At 38.7% G+C, this 19417-nt stretch overlaps 1 protein-coding gene across 2 annotated transcripts; it reads right to left on the minus strand.

The window, feature by feature from the left end:
* Positions 1–7772: 7772 nt before the first annotated feature.
* On the minus strand, positions 7773–17511 carry PCLAF (PCNA clamp associated factor). 2 transcript variants are annotated; one of them, XM_012758595.3, is made up of 4 exons: positions 17190–17505; positions 16833–16913; positions 13798–13960; positions 7773–7902 (listed from the first exon to the last, which is right to left on the minus strand). In XM_012758595.3, the coding sequence occupies exons 1-4, from the start codon at positions 17233–17235 to the stop codon at positions 7857–7859; spliced, it is 336 nt and encodes a 111-aa protein (XP_012614049.1). In that variant the 5' UTR covers positions 17236–17505; the 3' UTR covers positions 7773–7856. The 2 variants fall into 2 exon arrangements, with proteins under 2 accessions (XP_012614049.1, XP_020141616.1); XM_020286027.2 differs by lacking the exon at positions 13798–13960 and having other exon boundaries at positions 17190–17511.
* Between the last annotated feature and the right edge of the window lie 1906 nt (positions 17512–19417).

The following is a 19417-nucleotide window of genomic DNA, read 5'->3' on the forward strand; positions in this document are numbered from 1 at the left end:
TGTAGTCCCAGCTACTCAGGAAGCTGAGGCAGGAGGATCGCTTGAGCCCAGGAGTCTGAGGTTGCTGTGAGCTAGGCTGATGCCACGGCACTCACACTAGCCTGGGCAACAAAGCGAGGCTCTGTCTCAAAAAAAAAAAAAAAAAAAAAAAAACTGGGCGAAAGTGATAAGTGATAAACCTGTTACCATGACAAAATAGAACTTGGTATTTCAATTGCCAACAGGTTTAAATATCAAAAAACTTTCTCCATTTTCCAGGCCTGAGTCGAAATAAAAAAACAAAACAAAACAAAAAAAACTTTAAATTGGAAAAATAAATAAAATTATGAACCCAATTAGCAACAAGTTATCTAAAACTGTGATAGACTTGGATAGCTCTAAAAAAATTAAAACGATTATGGTAAATAAATGTGTTCTATAAAAAGAAATGTTTTATTGAGTAAAAATAAGAGTTACAGGCAAGGTGCGGTGGTTCTCGCCTGTAATCCTAGCACTGTGGGAGGCTGAGGGGGGATGATCACTTGACACCAGGAGTTCCAGACCAGCCTGAGCGAGAGTAAGACCCTGACTCTACCAAAAACAGAAAAAAGGGGGGGGGGGGAAAACAGAAAAAATTAGCTGAACCGGGTAGCATGTGTCTGTAGTCCCAGATACTTGGGAGGCTGAGTCAGGATTGCTTGAACCCAGGAGTTTGAGGTTGCAGTGAGCTATGATGATGCCATTGCACTCTACCTAGGGGCACAGAAGGAGATTCTAAAGTTACAATTAAATGTGACAGTTTAAGCCAATATAGAAATGCAAAATTTCTATACATCATTGATTTTATCCACTGCTTGAAGAAAAATTATTTTTAAGTAGCATTCAGTTATGTCCTCTCTTCCTTTTTTTTAAATTTCAGAATATTACAGGGGTACAAATGTTTGGGTTACATATATTGCCTTTGCATGTGAGGGCTACAAGCATGCCCATCCCCCAGGCAGTGCACACTGCACCCATTAGGTGTGAATTTACCCATCCCCCTTACTTTTTTTTTTTTTAATTCTGTCACTTTTTTTTTTTTTTTTTTATGTTTTTTTTTTTTTTAATTATTTTTTTTTATTTTGGCATATTATGGGGATACAGATTTTAAGGTTTCAATAAATGCCCATTTCCCCCCCTCCCCCCAAAAGTCTGAGTCTCCATCATGACCATCCCCCAGATGGTGCACATCTCACTCACTATGTATGTATATACCCGCCCCCCTCCCCCCTCCCACCTGCCCAATACCCTATTACTGTAGCACCTATGTGTCCACTTAGGTGCTACTCAGTTAATACCAGTTTGCTGGAGAATATATCTGGTGCTTGTTTTTCCATTCTTGGGATACTTCACTTAGTAGTATGGGTTCCAGCTCTAACCAGGAAAATATAAGGTGTGCTATATCACCATTGTTTCTTAGAGCTGAATAGTACTCCATGGTGTACATATACCACATTTTATTAATCCATTCTTTGATTGATGGGCACTTGGGCTGTTTCCACAGCCTTGCAATTATGAATTGTGCTGCTATAAACATTCGAGTGCAGGTGTCTTTTTTGTAGAGTGTCACTGGATCATTTGGGTAGATGCCCAGCAATGGGATTGCTGGATCAAATGGTAGATTCACTTGTATCGCTTTAAGGTATCTCCATATTGCTTTCCACAGAGGTTGAACTAGTTTGCAGTCCCACCAGCAGTGTAGGAGTGTTCCTCTCTCTCCGCAACCACGCCAGCATTTATTGTTTGGAGATTTTTTGATAAAGGCCATTCTCACTGGGGTTAAGTGATATCTCATTGTGGTTTTGATTTGCATTTCCCTGATGATTAGAGATGTTGAGCATTTCTTCATATGTTTGTTGGCCATTCTTCTGTCTTCTTTAGAAAAATTTCTGTTCAAGTCCTTTGCCCACTTTTTAATGGGGTTATTTGATTTTTTCTTCCTAATTTTCGTGAGTTCTAAGTATATTCTAGTTATCAGTCCCTTATCGGATGCATAGGATGCAAAAATTTTCTCCCATTCTGTAGGTTGTCTGTTTACTTTCGTGACTATTTCTTTGGCTGTGCAGAAGCTTTGTAGTTTGATCATGTCCCATTTATTTATTTTTGTTGCTGCTGTGATTGCCTTTGGGGACTTCTTCATAAACTCTTTGCCCAGGCCGATGTCTAGGAGAGTGTTTCCAACTTTTTCCTCTAGAGTTCTAATAGTTTCATATCTTAGGTTTAAGTCTGTTATCCAGCGTGAGTTGGTTTTTGTGAGAGGTGAAAGGTGTGGGTCCTGTTTTAGCCTTCTACAGGTGGCTATCCAGTTTTCCCAGCACCATTTATTGAAGAGGGATTCTTTTCCCCAGCGTATGTTTTTGTCTGCTTTGTCAAAGATGAGACGGCTATATGAGGATGGTTTTATATCAGGATTCTCACATCTGTTCCACTGGTCAATATTCCTGTTTTTGTGCCAATACCATATTGTTTTAATTACTACAGCTTTGTAGTATAGTTTAATATCTGGCATATTAATGCCTCCCATTTTGTTTTTGTTGCCTAGAATTGCTCTTGATATTCGGGGTCTTCTTTGGTTCCATACGAAGCGTAAAATTATTTTTTCTATATCTGTGAAGAATGCTGATGGGATTTTAATAGGTATTGCATTGAATCTGTAGATCAGTTTGGGTAGTATAGACATTTTGACGATATTGAGTCTGCCGATCCACGAGCATGGTATGGATTTCCATCTGTTTACATCCTCTGCTATTTCCTTCCTCAGTGTTTCATAGTTCTCCCTGTAGAGGTCTTTTACCTCTTTGGTTAAATATATTCCTAGGTACTTTAATTTCTTTGTTGCTATTGTGAAGGGAATTGAGTCTTTGATTTGGTTCTCAATTAGATTGTTGTTGGCGTATATGAATGCCTCTGATTTCTGTGTATTAATTTTGTATCCTGAGACTTTACTAAATTCATTGATCAGTTCCAGGAGTTTCTTGGTTGAATCCTTGGGGTTTTCTAGATACAATATCATATCATCAGCAAACAGTGAAAGTTTGATCTCTTCTGCCCCTATTTGGATACCTTTGATTCCATTTTCCTGTCTGATTGCTGTAGCCAAGACTTCCAGCACTATGTTGAATAGAAGTGGAGATAGTGGGCAGCCTTGTCTGGTTCCAGTTCTAAGTGGGAATGATTTCAGTCTTTCCCCATTCAGTATGATGTTGGCTACGGGTCTGTCATATATGGCTTGTATCATTTTTAGGTATGTCCCTTCTATGCCTATTTTCTTAAGTGTTCGTATCATGAAAGGGTGTTGAATTTTGTCAAAAGCTTTTTCTGCATCTATTGAAAGAATCATGTGGTCTTTGTTTTTGCTTCTGTTGATGTGGTGAATTGCATTTATAGATTTACGTATGTTGAACCATCCCTGCATCCCTGGGATGATAATTCTGTCACTTTTGTATAGGTGTATAAATGTCTTGACTCCTAAATGGTCACATGTCCTCTATAATTCTACCATTTTTAACATACTCAGTGCTTGGAGACCTCTGAAGACAGTACAATCCCCACCTAAAACTAGGTATGTGAGTTTAACTACAGTTTTAGTACTTTGTGAGCAATACTGGGGAAATTTATATTCTATTTTTTTTCCCCAAGTATTTTGGAATCTTGATCAAAGAGAAATCTATATTCTTTTTTTTGTTTTGTTTTGTTTTGTTTTGAGACAGAGTCTCGCTTTGTTGCCCAGGCTAGAGTGAGTGCCGTGGAGTCAACCTAGCTCACAGCAGCCTCAATCTCCTCAGCTCAAGTGATCCTACTGCCTCAGCCTCCCGAGTAGCTAGGACTACAGGCATGCACCACCGTGCCCGGCTAATTTTTTGTATATATATTTTTAGTTGGTCAATTAATTTCTTTCTCTCTGTCTTGCTCTTGCTCAGGCTGGTTTCAAACTCCTGACCTCGAGCAATCCACCCACCTCAGGCTCCTAGAGTGCTAGGATTACAGGTGTGATCCACCGTGCCCAGCCGAGAAATCTATATTCTTAATTTGAACTATAACTAAGACAATGTTCTTAGATCTAGGCTAGATCTCAAATAGCCTTCATAAGTCAGTACAGTACCTTCATCCTATAGTTGAAGATGAGACCTCTAGACATTTCTCCCAGGCTCGTGAAAGCTTTTCAAATTTTTTAACTGCCCCTTGTAATCATTTTTTAAATTATTAGTATGTTTTTGAGAAATACAATACTGTTATTCATTAATTGATATTTAAATATTATTGGAGTTCCATTGACATCTCCAAATATAAAAATATTCCAAAATTAGAATCTAACAGTTAATGAATGAATTCTTGGGGTAAGAAGAAATTTAGCCAAATTTATGATTTATGTGCCTAACCAATATACAATCTAAATGACATAGCCCCTTACACAAGGGACTCAGAGAAACTCACCTAGGATACATGTGACATAAACAATAGAATGTTAAGCCTTAGGAAGAGAATGCTAAAGATAAAACAGCTATCTTTAAATAATTGAAGGTTGTCATGTGGAAGGAGTAACTTGTTCTCTGTTATTTCAAGGATAGAACCAAGAATAGGAGGGGAGTTTAAAAAATTCAAAAAAAATTAAATTTTTTAACTCATAACATTTTTCACAGAGTTGCCAACTAATAGAACAGTCCATCTAATAAAAAGTTGTAATTGACTTGGGTTGAACAAGATGACTAATAACATTGCTTCCAGTTTTTATTGAATGAAGATCTTTCTCCCACTTCTATATGCTATTCTCAAAGGCAAAAGATGCCATTATAACCATGTTAGTTGGACCAAGGCCAAGCTGAACCTTCAATTTTTCTGAAAGTGAGTTAGCCCACAGGATTCTAAGCACTGCAGGATTTGTAAGTGGTATATGTATGAGAAAGGTTCAGTTTAGGCTTTAATTTCTTTTTCTGTCTGTTTTTTGTTTGTTTGTTTTTTCTTTCTTTCTTTCTTTTTTTTTTTTTTTGAGACAGAGTCTCGCTTTGTTGCCCAGGCTAGAGTGAGTGCCGTGGCGTCAGCCTAGCTCACAGCAACCTCAAACTCCTGGGCTCAAGCAATCCTCCTGCCTCAGCCTCCCAAGTAGCTGGGACTACAGGCATTCGCCACCATGCCCGGCTAATTTTTTGTATATATATATTAGTTGGCCAATTAATTTCTTTCTATTTATAGTAGAGACGGGGTCTCGCTCTTGCTCAGGCTGGTTTCGAACTCCTGACCTCGAGCAATCCGCCCGCCTCGGCCTCCCAGAGAGCTAGGATTACAGGCGTGAGCCAACGCGCCCGGCCTCTTTCTTTTTTTTTTTTTTGAGACAGAGTCTTCCTCTGTTGCCTGGGCTAGAGTACCCTAGCATCAGCCTAGCTCACAACAACCTCAAACTCCTGGGCTCAAGTGATCCTTATGCCTCAGACTCTCAAGTATCTGGGACTATAGGCATGTGCTACTACACTTGGCTAATTTTTTCTATTTTTAGTTGTCTGGCTAATTTGTTTTTAATTTAGTAGAGAAGGGTTCTCGCTCTTGCTGAGGCTGGTCTCAAATTCCTGAGCTAAAGAGATCCTCCCACCTCAGCCTCCCAGAGTGCTAGGATTACAGACAGGCATGAGCCACCATGTCCAGCCAAGGCTTTAATTTCTTTAATTCGTTATATTTTTAAATATGGAGGGGAATGAGGGAAAAATAAGTTTTTGTAAACTTCTGAATAGCTCTTCGAATACTCTTTATAATTTTCTCTATAGTATTTGCTCTTCCTATGCAAACAAACTATGCAAACAAAAAATACATATGATCCTCACAATTCTCTAGCATTCAAAAATTCCAGAGAAGTAGTTTTAATCATTATTTGGGCAGGAGTAACACTAGCATTAATGTGAATAATTCATTTAAAGAGGAAAACCAGAAAAACTTTGTGAAGAAGGGTACAAAGTTAAAAACTTAGTTTAATTATTTTTAATGGGCAAATTTTACTTTTTAATTCAGTTTCGATGGAAACAAGAAGTCTGTAATTCCCTCATGTTTAGAAAAGCTAAGTTGCCATGCTACATTTTTTAAAGCTTTGAAAAGGAAACACTACATAGAACCTCTACCTAATAAAAGTGAGACATCATCAAATATTGTATACTTGAAAAGACCTTTAAAATTAAAATGTTTTAGAAACAATTATATATCAAAATTAGACTTCATTGGGGCCAGGCGCAGTGGCTCATGCCTGTAATCCTAGAACTCTGGGAGGCTGAGGCGGGAAGACTGCTCAAGGTCAGGAGTTTGAAACCAGCCTGAGCAAGAGTGAGACCCTGTCTCTATTAATAATAGAAATAAATTAATTGGCCAACTAAAAAAAAATATATATATATAGAAAAAAAATTAGCTGGGCATGGTGGCACATGCCTATAGTCCCAGCTATTTGGAGGCTGAGGCAGAAGGATTGCTTGAGCCCAGGAGTTTGGGGTTGCTGTGAGCTAGGCTGACACCACAACACTCTAGCCTGAGCAACAGAGACTCTGTCTCAAAAAAAAAAAAAATTAGACCTCATTGGGCACACTACCATTAAGTTTCTCTCAGTGAAAAATAACAAATTAACTTTCAGACCCATTAAAACTTTAATAGATTTAGCTTAAGCTACTCCTTAAAAAGAAGCCTAATTAACAAAGAAGTACTTGAGATTAAAAAACAAAATTCTGCTCCCAATCCAGTAATATTCTTTTAAAAGCAAAGCAAAAAAACCATAATCTACAATCATCAGGACTCAAAAAGTTTTGAAACTGATAAAATCAGGTCAATCTACTGATTTGTGTTTGGAAGGAATAAAATACAAATAACTGGTAGGATATAATCTTAGCATACAAATAATGTATTGTAAAAATAAAGATTCATTTATTACAAACAAATTTCAGGAAAACATGCCTGTTAAAATATGGCTAATTTTGTCAACAAGTTGTCAGCAAAAAGTGTGATTAGAAAGCAAGAATATCAGTTAACATGTAATATTATACCCACTTCTTCAATCATACCTCTAGTTATCAGGGAAAATGTAATGGTAGCTCTAAGGGCTTTAGACATAGCTCTAGGTTTATCGTATGATTTGCCTTTCATGTTTTATTGATTTCCAACTTTAAAAGAATAGGCACAAAAGATAATATTTTATAATATTGAATCACATGCACATCCTAGGAAAGTTCTCTTTTAATGTAGTCTCTGGAATCTTCCTTTCTGATTCTATGCTAGTATTTTATCTTTTTGTTACTGTTATTGTAAAAGTTTTTATTATCAACTGTCTAACCCTTCAAGGCCAAATTATCCTTAAATTTTTCTAAAGAAAAAATATCCAGCCAAATGTTTTCAACATTGCATCTTTAGCCCCCTTTCCGAAAAAGGGTAGAGGTTAACTTTAATTAATACTGAATTTTTTTAATGTGCAAAAATCTAATTCTGCTTTTTAAAGCAAATAAAAGGAATAAAAGTATGGCACCATTCCAATAATCAAATGCCAATAAAATTGGCAACAGTAAAAAGATCTAAGCAAATCTTAAATACAGCAAATTTGTAATGAGAACACAATGAAATGATTTTAGCAAGAAAAAGAAGCTTAATTTGGTAAAAAGAAATCAAATACTGCATTATATTGAATACTAAGCTAAGTAACAATAATCTTACAAATTCTCAAATTTCATTACTACTTTTGAACAGCTAAATTTAAGCCTCATTTTTTAAATTAAATGCCCCTTCAACAAAACTAATTGGAACAAACACATTTATGCAAGTTTACATTCTACAATGCCAGAGTAAACAGGAGATGTTATTCAAAGATGAATGAGAAAGTTCTATTCTTTTTCGTCATCTGTGCGATCAGGTTCCAAAGGACATGTTCTGTGGAAAGAATAGAGAACTTCAATAATCACGCAAGTAGGAACTGTTTAAAAAAAATAGTTACAAACCTATATAAATGAGAAACATTAAATACCAGTACAGTGACTAGATATTAGAGTAAATTAACTCCATTAACTGTCAAATACCTACAACTTTCAAGTACTAGTACAAGAAAAAAAAATTGTTTTGAGACAGCCTTGCTCTGTTGCCTAGGCTACAGTGCCCGTGGCATCAGCCCAGCTCACAGCAACCTCAAACTCCTGGGCTTAAGCAATCCTCCTGCCTCAGCCTCTCGAGTAGTTGGAACTATAGGCTCTCACAACCACACCTGGCTAATTTTTTCCATCTTTAGTTACCCAGCTATTTTTTTTCTATTTTTAGTAGAAACAAGTAGAAACATGGTCTCCCTGTTGCTCAAGATGGTCTCAAACTCCTGGGCTCAAGCAATCCTCCTGCCTCAGCCTCTCAAGTAGCTGGGACTACAGGCATGCGCCACCATGCCCAGCTAATTTTTTCTATATATATATTAGTTGGCCAATTAATTTCTTTCTATTTATAGTAGAGACGGGGTCTCGCTCTTGCTCAGGCTGGTCTCGAACTCCTGAGCTCAAATGATCCGCAGGCCTCAGCCTCCTAGAGAGCTAGGATTACAGGTGTGAGCCACTGCACCTGGCCTTAAGTAGATTCGTGATTCTGACTCTCCCATGCAACTACTGGGAGTTTACCCTGCTTTGGGGAGAAAAGTAAAACCAACCATGTTCCAGAATATGAATTAAGGAGGTTACAGCATAAATTCTTCCTATAAACTCATTTACTATTTCAATAAAAGGATAATTACAACTCTCCTAAACAAAGGCAAATCTAAAAAGGGGGCCTAAAGAAACAATGTAAACCTCTATTACCTAGTTTTATGTCATAGGTTTTATTATATCATGGATTAAAATTATTTATGTAATCTCTCTCCATATGATGGAAAGGCTATATAATATAGGTTTTATTCCTGTGATGATCAATATCATAGCCACATTGAGTGTATTGCCAAATATTTTATTTCCTTAATGTAAGTCATAAATAATTCAAGACAACTGAAACTCTATATTCTAGAGCTAATATTGACTATTAGTTTGTTCATATTAGAATGAGAAAGAACATTACAGCCAAAGGGCAAATGTAAAAAAGAAAAAGAACTAGAAGAAACTTACAGGATCAGGAAAGCAAGCCGTTTAAAAAGCTCTGTCCAAAAATGTATCCCATTAGTTAATTTTTATTGAAACTAGAAATCATAATAGGGATATAATGACAAAGGGTAAGATTTAGTCACTGTTAAATATCTCACAGCATGGATAGTAGGCACTCAATAACTGCTTACTAAATGGCCTTATTGGCCGGGCACGGTGACTCACACCTGTAATCCTAGCTCTCTGGGAGGCCAAGGCAGGCGGATCATTCGAGCTCAGGAGTTCGAAACCAACCTGAGCAAGAGCAAGACTCCATCTCTAGTAAAAATAGAAAGAAATTAATTAGCCGACTAATATATATATAGAAAAAATTATCCAGGGATGGTGGTGCATGCCTGTAGTCTCAGCTACTTGGGAGGCTGAGGCAGGAGGATTGCTTGAGCCCAGGAGTTTGAGGTTGCTGTGAGCTAGGCTGATGCCACGGCACTCACTCTAGCCTGGGCAACAAAGCGAGACTCTGTCTCAAAAAAATAAATAAATAAATGGCCTTATTAAAGGTAATTGAATAATTGTTTAAATTTTACACTTTCATATGTCAAATATGTTACTTTACTCTTCTAGCCATTCATTTAGTTTTTGTTCAATGTAAATCATTTCCAAACACAATGTACAATCCCAAAACAGATGTACAGCATTCAATATAAAAGAAAAGTGTTCAGTCACACATACCATAGCTTGGGATCTAGTTGTTCCCGAGTAGGTTTCTAAAGATGGCAAATATTAGCTTAAGACTTATTAAGACACATGGCAAGGTGGCTCATACCTGTAATCCTAGCATTTTGGGAGGCTAAGTCAGGAGGATTGCTTGAGGCCAGGAGTTTGAGATCAGCCTGAGCAAGACCTCCTCTATACAAAAAATAGAAAAATAGGCCGGGCGCTGTGGCTCACGCCTGTAATCCTAGCTCTTGGGAGGCCGAGGCGGGCGGATTGCTCAAGGTCAGGAGTTCAAAACCAGCCTGAGCAAGAGCGAGACCCCGTCTCTACTATAAACAGAAAGAAATTAATTGGCCAACTGATATATATACATAAAATTAGCCGGGCATGGTGGCGCATGCCTGTAGTCCCAGGTACTCGGGAGGCTGAGGCAGGAGGATTGCTTGAGCCCAGGAGTTTGAGGTTGCTGTGAGCTAGGCTGACGCCACGGCACTCACTCTAGCCTGGACAACAAAGTGAGACTCTGTCTCAAAAAAAAAAAAAAAAGAAAAAAGAAAAAAAGAAAAATAGCCAGTCTTGGTGGCGTGTGTCTGTAGTCTCAACTACTCGGGAGGCTGAGACAGGAGGATTACTTGAGCCCAGGCGTTTGAGGTTGAAGTGAGCTATGATGCATCATTGCACTCTAGCGCGGGTGACAGAGCAAGACCCTGTCAAAAACAAACAAATAAAAAAACACACAAAACACAACACCTACTATGGCCATACTGGATACTGGAACATCTAAGCAATCAGTGTGTGGCCATGTGAACCAATGATTTCATGAAGTTAAAGGTTTCTGTACATCAAGGCAGTTGCAAAAGTTTTACTTTCCAGAATGAAGTCCACTTACGGTTAACACCAATTCTAACTATCTAAAAAATATTGACTATATAGGAAGTGTTCCAAATGTAGCTATTCTGATTCATAAAGGTTTTTTTTTAAGTATTTACTGAAAGAGCACAAAAGAGTTGTGAATTTAATGCAGGCAAGTTTCCAGTCTTCATTTCCTAAACACAGTACTAGATTAATGTTATTTTTGTCTATTTCATATTTACCTCTTTCAAAATTTATCAAATATGCCTTCAAAATAAATCGATTTTTAAGTTGTAAAAATTATTCAACACATGCAGAGATAAAAAGCATTATTTTAAGATTATTTTAAGTCAGTCAATGCATTTCTAATCTTTGGACTCAAGTATGGTAGCTAAATGAATTCAGCACTTCTCTTGGATGGGAATGCATCACAGGAAAAACCTATCATTTCATTTTATTTTTATTTATTTATTTATTTATTTTTCTTTTCAATGTTATGAGTGTGCTAATCATTTCACTTTTAAGTGCATATGCAAAAATTACTCATTCTTGGATTTGGAATAGATTCTAATCCATCAGTGTCCTGCCACATGTCAATTACCACATAGAAAGTCAAATGCAATGTCAAATCCAAAACCCCAGAGGAAACAATTCAGCGCCTAAGAGTAAAAACTTAATGATGTAAAACTACCTAGAGTATGTCAGCATTAAATTAGGACTGCTGAAACAATACACATAGGATTTACAGTAACACCTGGTGGTTCTTTCCAACATACATATAAATAGAATCATGGAAGCTTTTTATATTACCTAATTACTTTACAGCCTTCTAGATTTAATGAACCAAAACGAAAACTGACTCCATTCCGCAGCTCATCCTTTTTGTCTAGATCAATGTGAAATTATTATTATTTTCAAGATAGAGTTGTAAGTGTCCATACTTTTAAGCCATTTTTAATATCATTAACTAATTTTCCATGTTGTCTTTTTTCTCAGTCTTGCACATGAAGCTCCAGCAGATTTAATATTGGCATTTATCAGCTAGTCAAATCCTTCAGATGCTCTTTAAACCAGTCCAATTTGGGACTCTCAAGATTGTCTGTGTTAGTAAAACAAGTAATGGAATTAGTAGATTTGATGAAGACCTTTGGTGAAGAGTTTTTTCCTTGCCACACTAGACTTCTAGGCACGATTTGGATTGAGTTTTAGAATATGAGTTAGAGAATGGTAGCTGTTTCTTGGCCTTCGTCTCTTAATAGTAGAGATGTAGAAGGGCAAGCAAGACCACAAGGAGACTGGCTGTAGACTGTAGAGCGCTGTTGGTGGGCTTTGTGGTCTCAGAAACTATAGATGCAGCTTCTGGCGTGCTGGTTAAGGGCACATATGAATAAACCTGCGTGTGTAGGAGCAGCACCAGAAGGAGCAGCCCCAGACTGAGCTGGGCTACCATCCCCTTACCCATGTGGGTCAGTGTGCCGGGGGTCCAGCTTGCTGCTTGGTGGGCTGGAGGCTCTTGTGCTCCTGGATGGTGCAGGGGAGGTAGCAAGCTGCACCTTATATTCAAAGAGCATCACAATGGCAGTGACATGACACCACCCCACCCCTCCCAAACCCAGTCAAATACTTTGTTTTTGAAACAAAACATTTAAAAGTTGTTTAGAGAACCTGGACCTCATTACTTCCAAATTTATTTTTAAAAAAGGTTTCAATTCTTTTTTTCTAAGTGGCATTATTTTTTTTCCTGATTATTAAAAGTGATATGTGTATGTTGTTAAAACTTGTTAGCATAGAGTGTGAGAAGAGATTTTTATCCAGAGATAAGCATTATTGATATGGGGTATATTTTTATACAGTACACATACATGGCAGTTTTTTCCTTGTTTTGGGGGGGTTTTTTGAGACAGTCTCACTCTGTTGCCAGGGCTAGAGTGCCGTGGCATCAGCCTAGCTCACGGCAACCTCAAATTCCTGGGCTCAAGGGATCCTTCTGCCTCAGCCTCCTGAGGAGCTGGGACTACAGGCATGTGCCACCATGCCCGGCTAATTTTTTCTATATATTTTTAGTTGACCAATTAATTTCTATCTATTTTTAGTAGAAACGGGATCTTGCTCTTGCTCAGGCTGGTTTTGAACTCCTGACCTTGAGCGATCCTCCTGACTCAGCCTCCCAGAGTGCTAGGATTACAGGCATGAGCCACTGCGCACAGCCTTTTTATTGTTTTTTGAGACAGAGTCGTGCTCTGTCACAGGGGCTAGAGTGCAGTGGCATGATCATAGCTCACTGCAACTTCAAACTCATGGGCTCAAGTGATTCTCCTACAGGCACACACTATGACCTGTAGCACATTTTTCTTTTCATTTCTTTTCTCTTTTTTTTGTAGAGATGGAGTCTTGCTCTTGCTTAGGCTGGTATAGAACTCCTCAAGCAATCCTCATGCCTCGGCCTCCTAAAGTGGCCAAGATGTTTTACACTGTAAAGATTATACATCTATACATTGTACATTGAGAATTTTTGCTTAACATTTATCATGAGCATGATCTTGTTGTTAAAAGTTTACAAAGCATAACTTTATATGCTTCTTAAAAAGCTGGCACACTGAACTGTACATATAGTTTTATCCCTACTTTGTTTTGTTTTGAAGTATTCTTATGTATTTATGGAGAAGCTGCAAAGAAAATACACCATGGTGTTAGTCTTGGTTGTTTCTAGATAATGGGGATTTCTATATTTTCCAACTTTTCTACATTTGTTATATATTCCTTGTAGAAGTTGAACTAATAGTTTTTTGAGGGACAGGATTAATGGAATTCGGGCTAGATTAGCCAACATGGAAAGTGACTTTTAAGAAAAGACTCAAGAAAAAAAAAAGACAGTAAAAATTAAAGAATAAACACAGTAAGTTATGATTTGTAACAGCTCTTATATGAATGGGAACTGATCTTCTTTGAGTGAATAGAATGAGTTAAAATGCCTTTTATTAATGTTTAAAGTTTGGGTGACCTATAGGAAATTAGTACAAATTTTAAAAACTTTTGGTTTATATTTTCTTATCAGCTTGAAGAGCAACTTTAAAGTTACTCACTATCCTATTTGTCCTTTATTTTCAAGAAGATAAATCTTTTCTTTATATTCCAGAATATAAAAACTTACTTTCTCTTTGCTTTTCCTAAACCACTGCTTCCTGCCTCTTCGGGAATCCGATTCTCTTTTCCAGAATCTTTAGTGGACAGCCTAAAGAATTCTCCAATTCCTTTTTGCCACTTGGGAGTTGGGCGCACACAAACTGGATTCCCTCCTGCATACTTATTTTCAGCTGTAAAATATAAACAGAACCAAGAATACAATCACCCTTCCTTAAACAACTTAATTCTTTAACATCAAATTCTTAAAGGTATTAAATAATCTTTAAGACTTCTTGAAGATTTAGCAGTGTGTCACAATGAAGCTATATTCAGTCAATAAACTCAGTTTGATAGTTATCCTAGAAAAAATATTAATAGCAGTAACAGAATTTTTACAACTGGAAAATATCTTTCATATTTTGTCCATAAGTAGAGCTATTCACATAGTCTTAATGTGTCATACTAAAGTTTGATATAGATTTTCCTGATATAAGGTAGCACCAGGTAGTATAAACTGCCCACATTTTACTTAATAAGGTCATTTACTTAAAGCACATATAAGAGGCAATGCAGGCTGGGCATGGTGGCTCACACCTGTAATCCTCGCACTTTGGGAGACTGAGGTGGGAGGATTGCTTGAGGCCAGATGATCAACACCAGCCTGAGCAAGAGTGAGACCCTGTCTCTACAAAAAAAAAAAAAAAAAAAAAAAAAAGAAGAAAGAAAGAAAGAAAGAAAGAAAGAAAGAAAGAAAGAAAGAAAGAAAGAAAGAAAGAAAGAAAGAAAGAAAGAGAGAAAAATGAGCCAGGTATGGTGGTGTGGGCCTGTAGTCCCAACTACTCAGGAGGCTGAGGCAGGAGAATCACTTAAGCCCAGGATAAAAGAAAAAAAAGAGGCAATGTGATAATTTCCACAAAAGTAGGTTCCACTTCCCAAAGCACTTGGCTCCTTTTCATTTCATAAGGGAAATCCAATTCCTTATCATTTTAAAAAAGTAATATAAAAGAGAAATTGAGGAAAAAATCTTGCTTCTTTATAAAGTAATGATCAAAAGACCAACAGGAGCAAATTATTGTTACTACATATATCTTTGTTTTAGGCTAAAATTCTAGCTATTAAAGATAGTTTACGAAAGTTGTCTCCAAATAGACTATCTAAAGTTATTTTGTTTGTACTTTTTTAAAAGTAGAAATAACCTTTAAAAATAGCGATCTTTTGGTTCATAATTTTCCCAAAGAAACCTTATGGGAATGCCTTCACTACTAGAAAATGTATAGCAACAACAGATTCGAACACAGATTCACTGATTTAGTTATGTGACCTTTACCAAGTTATATAACCCAAGTTTAAATTTTCTCATCTTTAAAATGAGGATATTACCAGTTTCATATAGTCGATTATTGGGATTAAAAATAGAGATCTGTAAAATGCCATAAAGAGTGCATTTGTTCAGCATATATTCATAAAAGGCCTATTCAGTTGGCTGTGGTGATTCAACAGTGCCAGACAATGGGATGTAGCAGTAATGGAATTTAGTCTAATGGTACAGGGCATAAGATATTCTCAATAAATTAATGTATTTTTGGTCAGGCGCAGTGGCTCAGGCCTGTAATCCTAGCACTCTGGGAGGCCGAGGCAGGCGGATTGCTCCAGGTCTGGAGTTCCAAACCAGCCTGAGCAAGGGCGAGACCCCATCTCTACTATAAATAAAAAGATATTAATTGGCCAACTAATATATATAGAAAAAATTAGCCGGGCATGGTGGCGCATGCCTGTAGTCCCAGCTATTCCAGAGGCTGAGGCAGCAGGATCGTTTGAGCCCAGGAGTTTGAAGTTGCTGTGAGCTAGACTGATGCCAGGGCACTCACTCTAGCCTGGGCAACAAAGTGAGACTCTGTCTCAAAAAAAAAAAAAAAAATTAAAAATTAAATTAATATACTTTCAAAAATTTTGACTACCATTTCCTTTTATCTGAAGAGATTGAAATAATATTTTACCATGAACTATTAAGACTAGGGGAAAATTTGAGTTAACTTAAAATCCCATTAAATCCTAAAGTGTTCCCTTTACGTTCTTTTTCTTTTTCTTTTTTTTTTTTTTCTTTGAGACAGAGTCTCGCTTTGTTGCCCAGACTAGAGCGAGTGCCGTGGCGTCAGCCTAGCTCACAGCAACCTCAAACTCCTGGGCTCAAGCAATCCTGCTGCCTCAGCCTCCGAGTAGCTGGGACTACTGGCATGTGCCACCATGCCCGGCTAATTTTTTCTATATATATTAGTTGGCCAATTAATTTCTTTCTATTTATAGAAGAGACATGGTCTCGCTCTTGCTCAGGCTGGTTTGGAACTCCTGACCTCGAGCAATCCACCCGCCTCGGCGTCCCAAAGTGCTAGGATTACAGGTGTGGGCCACCGCGCCTGGCCCCCCTTTATGTTCTTAACTTAACCTGTGGAATTAATCTTCCTGCCTGCTCAACTCCCTATTGAAAGGAATGAGACACAGATGGCAAGGCATTTTCTCATCCTTTCCACATGCAGAAGGAGCAAAGTGAAGTTATTTCCCTTGCTGGGTTCCACTTTTACTTTCCCAAAGGCAGTATCAGGAGCTGAAAAGTTAGAGAAAACACAGACACCACACTCAAAAAGAGAAAGTAAATAAAAAAGAAATGAAAAACATGCAGTAACAAAAACTGAAAAAATGTTTACTCTGTTTAGAAGACGATGTGATTAACACGGTTGCCCATCATTCTAATTCTTGATCTAATGAGACAATAGTAAGAAAAATGAAAACATTAAACCTAAAAAGAAAACTAGCTTTGCAAATAAACTCTGTCTGTCCTTAACCCTAACCCCATGGTTTGAGATTCTCTTTCATAAGACCCCACCTCTACCCAATACCGCCAAAAGGCCAAGGCCCCCTCTTTATATCACAGCAAGGAAGAAATTCGGGCGTGAGGATCTCAAGAAAAATAAGTTTCATGGCAGATCAGAGGCTTGAAGGTGCCAGACCTGATCCCCTTTAAGGAAGGTGTCTCTTACTCCAGAATCTTGCAGAGGCTCTTCTTACCTTTCCTCGATGATAGTGACGCAGAATTAGTGGCAGAGGTGGAGGAACCGAGAACCTTTCTGGGAGCTCGAGAAGCCACCACTGCGAAGAGAGTCAAAGAGGACGTTCAGAAGGAGGGAAGGTTCGGACACCGAGGCTCAGAGCCACATTCTACCACAGTCCCTGACCCAGCGGCTTAGAGAGTGGAGCCCGGTCACCCAGAACAGCAAGATAACCAACCGTCCCCTGCCCTCGCCGCTTAGTCCTGAAGGTAAAGCCGGGCGGCTGCTTTCTAGCCGGCTGGAGGAGTTTGGCGCACAGGCCCCGGGGGGAGCCCTGGCATCTCTTGCCCTCCACTACCGCGCTCAATAGCCTCACCTTTTCTGTAGGTGCCTGGGACACTGTCCGCTTTAGTCCGCACCATGTTCCAACGGGAGGAGACGTGAGTAACGAACTGACTTCCCAGCCGAGAGTGATTCGCTGGACAAGGACTTGGAAACTAAAATCCCGCCACAGTTTATATGGGTCTCTTTCCCGCGCGCTCCACGGACTCTCCCGAGCCGCCGCTCCCATTGGCTCCGCGCCGTTCCCCTCGAACCAATCGCCAGTGTCCAGCCGTGACAGCCGCGAGGCTTCACGCAGGGCACCCCCGTCCATCAACCCACAGAGGTCTGAGATTCGTACCCGCCCCAGGTGGGCGGTGCCAGGCCGCTTTCCACGGGTAGCCGGTGTGTGGATGCTAAGAGTCTGAATTAGAGAAATGGGCCTGCTTAGAAAAGAAAACAGCGAATTACAACTTTTCTTCAAACTTTCCTTAGGGTCAAATCCATAATGATTAACTTCTGGAAGTGAAACCTGAAATTAAGCGAACTTTTTGATGCAAATCAAAATAAAGGAAATTTGAGAACTTCCCTTTAAATACCTCAGGCATGAACTCTCTACAGCATCTATACTAAAACAATTCTATGGAATGGCGAAAAGGAAGCTAATACCACTTATTTACAAGGCTTTTTAATGTTTTTAGGATGTACTCTGCTAAATGCTTATTTGAAAGGTAACCCTGGAAGTGTAATCACAGCATTAATTCTCTCCAGTGAGTTATGCTTGAATTTTATAAAAATAGGCTACTCAGCACTTTAACTGGATCAACAACTACACGGTGTTATAGAATTAAAGAATTTAGGCAACAGGTTAAATTAACATTATAATAGTAGGAAATGTATTGGCAATTAACTGTAGTTTTGTCTTAAACCTGGAGTCTAAGATTACAGCCAAATTAACCGGAAAAGTCAAGAAGCCCCAGGGTATTGCTTTGTTCTTTGTCCTCATGCCCTATCTCTAAGCACAGAGGGTCTCTCTCTCTTTCTTTCACTCTTTTTTTTTTTTTTTTTTTTGAGACAGAGTCCCATTCTGTTGCTCCAGCTAGAGTGCCCTGGCATCAGCCTAGCTCACAGCAACCTCAATTCCTAGGCTCAAGCGATCCTCCTGCCTCAGCCTCCTGAGTAGCTGGGACTATAGGCACACGCCACTGTGCCTGGCTAATTTTTTCTCTATATATTTTTAGTTGGCCAATTAATTTCTATTTTTAGTAGAGACAGGTCTCGCTCTTGATGAGGCTGGTTTTGAACTCCTGACCTTGAGCAATCCTCCTGAGTCAGCCTCCCAGAGTGGTAGGATTACAGGCATGAGCCACCGTGCTGGCCTTTTTTTTTTTAAAAAAGATAAGAGTCTCCTTTAATTGATCCTCTGCCTAAGCTTCCAAGTAAATGGGACTACAGACATGCATCACCCAGCTGATTTGTATGTGTGTGTGTGTGTGTGTGTGTGTGTGTGTAGACAGGGGTCTCTCTGTATTGGAAGTTTCCAACTCCTGGGCTTAAGCAATCTTACCACCTCGGCCTCCCAAATGCTGGGATTGTTGGTATGAGCCACTGCACCCACAGTGATTCTTAAATGTCATTATTTCCTTTTTAGTTAAAGCGGCTTCTACATAGGCCTGAATTACTTAATTTGAACTCACATCCCACATTCCTGAAGAGAGAATCTGCTATTCTTTTCTCCCAACTTACCTGCCAAGTAAATTGCAGCAAGAATTGCAAATATACATTTTCACACAGGGACAGTCTACATATTATTATACTATGGTTGTATGTGTTTGTTTTGGTTTGTATGTTTGTCTTTTTAATACCAGTGATGACAATGAAGAATGCATGTTAGAGAAAAAAAAAGGAGTTATGCCTAGTAAAATTTCTTTTTTTCCCCTCTAATCCAATATGACTGGTAGCCTAGTAAAAATTCTTAATTGAAATGTTTCCTTTGCAGAAATGATTCTCCTTGGCCGGGCACAGTGGCTCACACCTATAATCCTAGCATTCTGGGAGGCCGAGGCAGGCGGATTGCTTGAGGTTCGGAGTTCCAAACCAGCCTGAGTAAGAGCGAGACCCCATCTCTACTATAAATAGAAAGAAATTAATTGGCCAACTAATATATATAGAAAAAAATTAGCTGAGCATGGTGGCGCATGCCTGTAGTCCCTGCTACTCAGGAGGTTGAGGCAGAAGGATTGCTTGAGCCCAGGAGTTTGAGGTTGCTGTGAGCTAGGCTGA

Source organism: Microcebus murinus, chromosome 6, assembly GCF_040939455.1.
Source record: "Microcebus murinus isolate Inina chromosome 6, M.murinus_Inina_mat1.0, whole genome shotgun sequence".
Lineage (NCBI taxonomy): Eukaryota > Metazoa > Chordata > Mammalia > Primates > Cheirogaleidae > Microcebus > Microcebus murinus.

Bases quoted from the DNA above. Each gene is read 5' to 3' on its own strand.
- PCLAF (XM_012758595.3), bottom strand. From the start codon at position 17,235: ATGGTGCGGACTAAAGCGGACAGTGTCCCAGGCACCTACAGAAAAG. The intron at 16,914-17,189 runs GTGAGGCTATTG...CTCTCTTCGCAG, and splicing joins CCCAGGCACCTACAGAAAAG to TGGTGGCTTCTCGAGCTCCC. The intron at 7,903-13,797 runs GTAAGTTTTTAT...TTCTTTCCACAG, and splicing joins TTAGGAAAAGCAAAGAGAAA to AACATGTCCTTTGGAACCTG.